The sequence below is a fragment of the Zerene cesonia genome, chromosome 11 (assembly GCF_012273895.1).
Source record: "Zerene cesonia ecotype Mississippi chromosome 11, Zerene_cesonia_1.1, whole genome shotgun sequence".
Lineage (NCBI taxonomy): Eukaryota > Metazoa > Arthropoda > Insecta > Lepidoptera > Pieridae > Zerene > Zerene cesonia.
Window position 1 is genome coordinate 6998429 of NC_052112.1, and position 10107 is coordinate 7008535.

At 33.7% G+C, this 10107-nt stretch overlaps 1 protein-coding gene across 1 annotated transcript; it reads right to left on the reverse strand.

Moving 5' to 3' along the window:
- Nucleotides 1-2510: 2510 nt before the first annotated feature.
- On the reverse strand, nt 2511-9789 carry LOC119830049 (nicastrin). The gene is made up of 15 exons (XM_038352884.1): nt 9569-9789; nt 9282-9383; nt 8385-8580; nt 7830-8033; nt 7123-7224; nt 6890-6980; nt 6271-6340; nt 6001-6105; nt 5243-5484; nt 4715-4982; nt 4379-4533; nt 3824-4054; nt 3602-3704; nt 3184-3412; nt 2511-2907 (listed from the first exon to the last, which is right to left on the reverse strand). The coding sequence occupies exons 1-15, from the start codon at nt 9612-9614 to the stop codon at nt 2883-2885; spliced, it is 2169 nt and encodes a 722-aa protein (XP_038208812.1). The 5' UTR covers nt 9615-9789; the 3' UTR covers nt 2511-2882.
- Between the last annotated feature and the right edge of the window lie 318 nt (nt 9790-10107).

Here is a 10107-nt window from a genome sequence, read left to right on the forward strand (position 1 = left end):
ATACTCAAACCCACCGATACATGACCATAAGTAAATATCTGGGCACATATGGCAAGGAGCGCAAATTGTATTATCAATCAGATTTTAAACCAAAAAGATGAACTACCTGAGAAAAGGAAGGGAATATACAGTGTACTGGATTCAAATTTGAATGTTTCTAGGTATTAAAGCTTACGCATAATATTTTTAACATAAAATATTGCCATTAAGAATTATCGACAAAACATTTATTTAGATATGTTAAATGTTACTAATTACAGACAACCCGTTTGCAATAGCACGCTACTGTTTTGTGCTTTCGGCGAGTGCTAAATGGGGGAGCCGGAGATTCGTTTTTTTTTCATCACCCTTCCCAGTCCATTCCTTCTTTCCAGTCGTTAATACTTCTCTTATCCCTTACCCTTTAAAGGCGGGCAGCGCATTCACGTCTCCTCACGGCGAGTCTTCTGCTAATGTTCATAGACGATGATTATCGCTTGTAAAGTGTAATTTCTGACATTATTATAACATAAAACCTCTAAAACGTTAGAATTATTAATTTATTAGTCTCACAAATATGCGCGGTTATATACCTATAGTACAACAATAAAAAAAAAACTTCGCTAACGGTAATGAAATACCGAATTAGTCGGCCCTCGGCGGTCAACCCAATATTGCCGTAAGTTCCTTCGAAGTCTTGGATGGTGGTCTACACCATAGTATTATTACACTACTCTTTGCCTTCCCCTCTAAAAGCGTGACTGATGCTAAGACACTAAAAAGATGCTAAGACTTTAAAACTGTAGTGAACAGAATATTATAAGAGAATTATTATAAGATGTTAAGAACATTCTATTATGAATATCCTAATAGAACTTATCTATTTAAAAACTTTTTATCAGGCTAACAATGCCATTGCCATTATAAATTAATAATCGATGGAATAATGACAAGTCAACAATGATGGAAATTATTTTCAAAATTATGAAGTAACTAAAAATAAATAAGTTATTTAATATGAAATGCGCTACATGAATTAAGTAATAATTTATGAAGCGATGACATCTAGGTCTTGATAAATCCAGGTATTCTATGCTACGTTGTAGCCTTTATATTTATATATTTGGATTAATGTAGAATAAAATCAAGGTTGCGGCGTTAAAATGACGGCGGTAAAGAAAACAATAATCAGCTCTAAAGAGAAAACAAAAAAGAAAAGGATTACAAAGTACTTGTTATGCTTGGAATATGTAATACCAAATTTGCTATCTTCATATGTAAAAGATGCCAATTACAAGCCACGAAATGAAGACCTTGTTCCACCTACCTTGAAAAATACAATAGACGATGAACTTACTTTGCTTCTTCCATTGAAAATAATAAACAAGGATGTACTTAGATATACCTATTCATATGAGAAAAGCGTGTGTGAACAGCTAGACAACATTAACTACATGTTTGCATTCATTCAAATATTGGCTTCAGTATATCTGGACAAATTTCCGGCAAGAAGTTTTCAAGATCTAGATGGCATAATGTCATTATTCAATGCTCTATTGCATACATCTGAAGACCATAACATGAATTACAGTATTCATGTCCTTATAAATTTGTTTGTAGCATACCAGATGTATGGAGGTAATATGAGTACCAATAATCAGAACCAAATTGATTTATTGCATCCTAATACCTGGGCATTGGTCAAATCAACGAAACATTTACACCTGCCACGCTTTTTACAGCTAGATTTCCAAGTATATATTCTGAGAAGTATCCATAAAGTTATACACAATAGAGCCGCAAATAATTTAAAAGATTTCATTGTATTATATTCGTCACTACCGACGAAACATATTGTAATAAATTTCGAGTTATATACTACAAATTGTCTGAATAATTTATTGATAGAAAAGATACATCCCTTTCATAGCATGAATTGGACCAAACAACATGCGAAGGTTTTAGAAGAATACAATTTACTAAGTCATGTGAATAGCAGTACTTCAATCGAAAAAAATGAAGAGATAATTTCTCATGCGCAGTTAAAAGTGCCGGATCCATTGATAATAACAGAATTATATGAAAAAGAATCAAGTCATGAAAAATGGAATAACATAGCAACAATTACTGACCATATCGGAGGGGATTTGAAATTCGAAAATGCTAAAAAACCATCTAAGGGCCCTTTCAATAACAGCCTTTGGATAGCAGGTCTATGTGGCGACTCGTTAAGAACAAAAGTTGATTTTTCAGCGTACATCATGAAATGCAACTGTTTTGATGAAGTTTTGAACCTAGATCCAGCCGTAAAATACCTTAGAGATGTAGTGGAGCCGTTAAGATCGACGATTTTTGTAAAAATCTTCATAAGAGATTTAACTAAAACCTTTTTAAACACGTTATTCTATTTTCCTATTTAATGCAATTTATGTGTGTCACGCAGTAGGCGAAGAGCGAAAACTTCGGTTTAATGAAAAAAAATTATACACGCAATCATTATATATTTTCCCATCAATGAATAAAAAACAAAATTGAGAAAAACACATTTATTAAATAGACTTTAAATCTACCAAATAATTAAGTTAAATTAAAAAATAAAACAAGAAAATTTGCTAGTATTGTTACAAATTGAATTTTAACTTTTGCGTATAATTTACAGAGATCAATGTAACAATTAATACTCTTTTTCCTTACATAAGTGCAATACAATATACATGTAATGGGTTCAATATTTTGATTGAAATTAAAACAAATACAAAACAAATAAGAAAAGATCTAAATTATTTAACGAAAGGATTTATTACAGAATTTTCTTCTTTCTATTGGATAGTTGTGGTTGTACACAATTTTATTCTATGGAATGTTATGGGGTAGTTAAACGAAACTAACATTCTAAACTTAATCTAACAGTTCACAGTCCGCAAAATCCTGAAACAATTTTTTTTTTATTAATGAAACATAATATATAAAAAGTATATCTTATACTTGTGTCGCACGTCCAAGCTTTACCAGAGTTGAAACTCTAGATATAAAAATATGCTATGTCATTCTTTCTTTGAAATGGTCCAAGTTTTAGCCCTGGTTCAGCGACCAGCGTAGCAGATGGGAATGCTGGGAATAACACACGACATTAGACCTGTAGTCAATAAGTAGCTACGAGCGTAGCCGATCAACTAGTACAGACTAGATTCGTTATAAACTCACCCAGGCGCCGTATCTGCAACCAGCGTAGCAGATGGGAATGCTGGGAATATAACATGCGAGTATGTCTGTAGCCAGTACGTAGCTAGTGCCGCTACAAGCGTAGCGAACACGCCGGTGATTGCGGCGAGGCGAGCGCCCCCGCCCCCCGCGGTGACGAATACTCGCACCCACATCGTTTGCCACACTGATTCCGTCCATGTGGAGTACTCGCCGGATGAAAAGTCGTAGTCTAAAATATTATATGGCCAATAATTATAAACAGTTAATTTTTACCACAATAAGCCTGATACATTCAGCATATATATTATATTATAGCATGCACTCATTAAATGCTCGAATCCATGATTATGTAAAACGTTTGCATAGTTATTATCAAAATATATATAAATAAAAAATATAGTTATGCATAATGCCATACCCGTTTTAATAAACGCTGGGCTAACAGCTTGGCTGAAGTTCATTGTTGTTTGAATGCACACGCCGGAGTGGTTCCATCCTCTTAAGTAGTAATACGAGAATCCCTTGAAAATAAAAATGCATTTTTCAATTGATAACTTCACAGAACACGTGATTCGCGTACACGCCGGCGTGTATAGTTGACCCAACCAAACACGAACACCCCGTATCCGCTAGCACTCACAGGCGTGTCGAGCGCGTCGCACGCCGTCCGGTTGGCCGGCAGCCGCTCGCCGGTGAGCAGCGCGAGCACGTGGCCCGCGTACACGGCCGGCGTGTTCGCCCACGCGGCGACGCCCACGTACAGCGACGCCGCCCGCTCGGTGGTCACTTCCTCGGTGTTGCTCGCGTAGTCCGCGGCGGACATCAGCCGGCACGCTTGGCTTTGCAACAGGCAGTACAGGATTTCGTCCACCTGGAATTAATCAGAACGTTTCAGAACAACTACGTCGTTGAATTAAAAAAAAAGGGGAAAGAATATGCAGTATCTGCAAAGCAAAGGCAATACTGAATTTCAAAAGTTTCAAAACAAAGTCACTTTTTCTGTCCTGTATGTATGCTTAAATCTTTAAAACTGCGGATCGGTTTTTGATGGGGTTTTTTTATATAGATTCAAGAGGAAAGTTTATATATATAATAACATCTATTAAACAACTCCGAATTTAACGCGTCCGAAGCCGCAGGCAAAAGCTAGTATAATATAACAATAACTATAACAATATTAGTGCAATCGACTTACCAAATGTGCCGACGCTTCTACAGATCCGACATAGGGTTTACCAACCACCTGCTGGTACAAAGTTTGTGCCAAAGCAGTCGCTATCCGTGCTATCTTCACTTGAGTCTCATTCTGCGTCATTGTCCCATTTGTTAACAATTCTTCTGTTGGTATAACTAAAAAATATAATATACAATTCACAGTGTCACAAAATTAATAGGGAACATGAAAAATTGGCAATTCATTGTGGTTAATTTGGTAAAAATTGTGAAAAATTGTAGCAGGTTTACATTTAACAACATAACGATTTTCATTTTAGGTAATAAATGCGTTCACTGTATAAATATAAGTACTAACATTTGCCATCAGCATTGATGCTTATATTGTGGTACGAGTAGTCAATCTTATCATACAAATCCAAGGCAGACTCGTAGTACATATTCGTAAAAGTATCCATATGATCCGCCAATAGAACTTCAGGTAATTTCCCACTGAGTGTTGCGTTCTGAAGTATCTTTCTGAACGAGTGCAGGGAAGATGGCGGCAAATTTTTGGTAAAAACTGGGTCTATTGTCATGTTGTGTTTGGTGACAGATTGTGAAATTTCAGCTAAGAATTCTGTTATCTGTAAAAAAATATATTATAATAATTATTAATAAATATGGTTAAACAGTTTTAAGTCGAAAATTCAAATAACAACTACTTTTTTGAAGAACCATTTATCCATGTTATTTAATTGAAACTGGAGTTTAAAGGAAATTGCATGAAAGTGTGAAAATTTTGAAAAAATAATTGAATTGGGAACTTATGGTGTTTTTTACAAAATGAATTTGAACAATTTCCTTATGAATAAAGCATTTATTATTTTTAACAAAGCATACAAACCTCAGGCGGTATTGCATCACCATCAGCATACGGAGCGAACGCATACATAGGCCAAGAGGCGTTCTCTTTGAACGCATCCAAAGACCCGCCCAATTGACCGATCTCTATGTGTAGCTTAACATCACTGGGAGACAGTGGGTTCACCGGAGGCCACATCCCTCGACTGAGGTCAAAGGCCACACGTTGCGAACCAATGTAGTCGAACGATTCGCCGTTGAATAATGTCCATAGCACATTGCGAGCTGAATGTGGAGAAGTAAAGGTGCATTTATTATAAACATGGATATAAATACCTAAATATATATATAACTCAAAGGTGACTGACTGACTAACATAGTGATCTATCAACGCACAACGCACGCCCAAACCACTAGACGGATCGGGCTGAAATTTAGCATGCAGATAGATTTTAGTTATGACGTAGGTATTCGCTAAGATTTTGATAAATTCTATCCCCAAAAAAGTAAGTTCATAATTCTGTTTCATGGTACAGAAAATTTATTAAGACCGCGGGGCTTGGTAACATGTGTGTAAACTTCAAACATCTACGAAACTATTAAAACCTCTACTATGATAAAAATAAAATGTTTGTTTATATGTCTTTCTCTCAGAGCGCAATGGAGCGAGAATGTGATATGATTTTTACGCCTAGAGATAGATGGGAGACTAGAGGGTAACATCTCATTCCCATAGCAATTTCCGTTGATTAAGAGCTGGCTGGCGGTTTTAATTAATCCTGGAATCAAATCATAACTTACCATACAATTTGGAATCATTAACAGGTATCATTTGCGACAGAGTAGCCGCTGCAACAATGAGCGTCGTCATCCCGACCGCTGAGCTTGCCGTCCCCGGGGCAATACCTTCAATGATAAATTTGATATTTTACTCTTATTGTAAAAAAAAAAAAATAACCGGCCTCAAAATTATTTTCTTTTAAAAATTTCTTTATTCCTTAAATCTGTATAAGCTTGTAATTTTTTAATCAGCTAAATAGACATGTAAATAAAAATATTATAGATACAAACCGTCAAACATGGAAGCCGAGTCAATTCTTGCAGTAACTAATGCTACAGGTTTATTTTCCCCTTCCGTTTCCTGAAATTAACGAATACAATATATGTATTAGCTGTGAAATGAAAACATTATCAACCGAATTAAATATAAGGAGGAGGATATCAATTCGGCTGTGTGTTTTTTGCGTTAGTTGCTATTTACTTTTTCCTGGGTGAATCAATTTTTATGATTCTTTCTTTATATTAAAGCTGGTGCCTGCCATGTGCTCCCATTTAAATATGGACTGGTTGTGTCAATTTGAAGGCGGTAATTTTTTATTTAGATTTTTCTTAAAAATAATAATTCAAATACATATTGAATTATAATATTATAATGTGACAGATTTAACAATTTAACGGCCATAACCGTTCAACCGTGGTACGTATAAAGCCTATGTCGTTCGGTGATGTTGCAGCTTCCTAATGGCGAAAGAATTTTTGAAATCGGTCTAGCTGTTTTTGTGTGAAATCGTTACAAACACAAAAACACAAAAGTTTCCTCTTTATAATGTTGGTGTATATTAATAACCATGTTGGTTTTTAAAGTGCATTATTGAATTCCTAACTCTTATCTGTAAGTAGACAAACTTACTTGTAGTCGTGGAAATAGTGAGTAATACACATTATAGTCGCCGAGTGGGTCACAAACTTTGGTTGGCGTCAGAAAAGCTGATGATGCAGATCTGAAAGATTGAACTTCGTGCATATAATATATACCAAATTTATTATCTAATTATAGCTTTTCAGCCACTAATTCGTCAGTGGAAAAACATGAAAAAAATTATTAAATTCTCTTACATAATTTTTTTATATAACATCACATACCTTCGTAAGCAAACTGCACTGTTCACTGCGGCATACATAAATGAACTTAATTGAAGCGAGCAAAGAGGTTGTCCTTTTTGTTCAGTTTTATCAATATTATATCTGTAAAATGAGAAATGTAGCATTATCTTTATATCGGCCTTGGCATATAAAAAAAAAAATCTTTATTAGCTGCACGCCCCGGCTCCGCCCGGGTATCGTTTAAGTTGGATCAAAGTGCACATGGTGTGCAGATTTGATTAAAATTGGTTGAGTAGTTAAAGAGTCCATCACAGACAAACAATGTTACACATAATTTATATGTAAAGATTTACCAGAATTATATAGTAGCTGTGCCTCGCGGTTGTACCTATGTTATATGATATCCTACTTCCTACTTATATTATAAATGCGAAAGTTTGTAAGGATGTGTGTGTGTTTGTTGCTCTTACACGCAAAAACTACCAAACTGATTGCAATGAAATTCGGTACGTAGACAGCTGGACAACTGGAATAACATATAGGCAACTTTTTATCCTGATATTCCTACGGGATATGGATTTACGCGGGTGAAAGTGTGGGGCGCAGCTAGTTAATAAAAACTTTCAAACAAAATAGACAATTGTTTTATGTTGTGTTTGCACTCTGAATATCTTCCTGTTAAACTACTTGTGTGTTCTAATATACAAAACCCACAATATCTTAGTAAGTGTAAAAAAAGTAATTACTTGTTGAAACATTTTATGATCTTGACCATTTCATCACTCTTAGACTCGGGGAGGAAGAACATTGGGAATGGAACATCCCTTCGGAGTAATCCTGTGCCATGATCATTCCACACGATGCCACCAGCTTCTGAGGATGAGCAAGTACTACCTGGACCTGAGGAGTATTCATTTGGGCACCTCGACTCTTGACTGAATGCACTTGGCCTGAAATTGTTGTTATTTTCAACTGACTTTAAAAAAAGGAGAAGCGATGACAAGGTAATAAACACCAAAAACGATACAGTTGGATTGATATCCATGTCCTTTTTTGAAATTGTTTAGAACAAAATATACATAAAATATAAAAAAAAACATAAAATTTATACTAAGCAAGTGTAATATAAAAAAAGAGAAAGAAGTTCATGTGGCTGTTTATTTTGTGACTATAATTTAAACAAACATACGCAATTGTTTTAAAAAATGGCAGCAGCAATTTACTTTTACTTATGTTAAGAAGTACTTAGATATACCCTCTAATTTACAACTGTATCATTTGTGTCTCATAAACAAAATTACCTCATAGTTGCATTATCATAAAGCAGAATACCAGCTACATTACTGGGTTCACTAATCAAAAGATCTATTACACTGTGAAACAGTAATGTACTGACAACTCCAACATAGGGTCCGGCAGATGAATTATGAACTATCCATTCTGCATCAGCCACATCAAATATCATATGTACCACACCAACTGCACCATTATCTGATGCTGAAATGACAAGTTTCTAAACTGAATTTTGTATTACCCTTATAAAATAATCTAGTGAAACAATATTCTGTAATTGTAGTATTATATATATATATATATATATATATCTACAATTCATATTTTATGTATCTTTTATCTACTAACATACAAATATTTAGTTCTTATGAAGATTGGTCCGTTGTATGAAATGATATTGTTAGAAATGTTAAGAATGTGTCTATTTTCTGCATAAAATTTTAAATTATTTACAGCTTCATCTAGGTTTTTTTAATTTTTAAGTTGTTAATTTTATTTCAATAATAAAAATTAAAGATAGGTGTCCATTTATAAGCCTGTAAAGACCTAATAAATGTATATTGCAATGCTTTTACACAAAGGGATCTATCTCTTTGAGTTAGATTATTATTTACTAAAATACTAGTGGTTTGACCTGGCTTCACCAATGGTACATATATAGCATGTAGAACTCAGGAATAACACATCCTACAGTGAAAGAATTTTTAAAATTTTTCAAGATGTTCTTGGGATAAACATGGATTAACTAACAACTTTTCAGATTTGTATTACAGGTAAAAAAAGTAAATATTCTTGTTGTTAATTGAAAAATAATAATTACGGTCATATTGTTAATGCATAAAAGAGCAAACATTTTACATAAGCTGACATATGTGCAATATATTATATTAGAGGAAGTTACATACATGAACATCCCATTTGATGTGTGCCATTGAGTCGTCTGAAACAAGCTGCACTTCCTTCAATCGAAGAATATATTTGACCATGCAGTCGTTCACTTTTTATATCTAAAAGAAATATACATATCAAATCAATACATATATTAATTATAGTATGAATAAATTTTTTATAATCACAATTCAGTACTCAATTACTCAATTTTTGTTGATTTAATATAGATGATTATTTTCTCATGAGAAAGGTTCTCAATTATTTTGCAATTATATTAGAAAGTAATTGAATAAATAAATACCTGTGACGAGAACGACGACACAGAGAATAATAATATTTAAATTCATTGTGATGAATAAAGATTTTTTAAATTATCTCTTAACTGTTCCTTTCCCTAAAGTTTAGTCAGATGATTAAATTCATTATTAAAGAAATACAGCAGTATTTGTCGTAATAATTTATAATATAAATAAACTCTATCGTTCAACGAACACGATATGTCGTTGTCAATTGACAAATGATTGACAATCTCAGAATTGTTGTCTGAATCACACTCACAGATTAATAAAGTTGTCAGAAATTTCACAGATAACTATGTACTAATCAGCTGAGTGGTGTATGAGTATGGTATGAATTATTACCATAGATATACTGTCATCATAATATGCATTGTAGTCTATAATAAGAAAAAAAAATCATTTACTCGTGTTGCCGTAAAATTTTACATTATTCCTATATACTCAAACTCAGAAATATATTTTTTTATAATTTTTAGTTTTATAGCATTGAAATGCTTTATAAATGAGAAATTTTGAAAGAATAGAAAAAATTTGATCACGA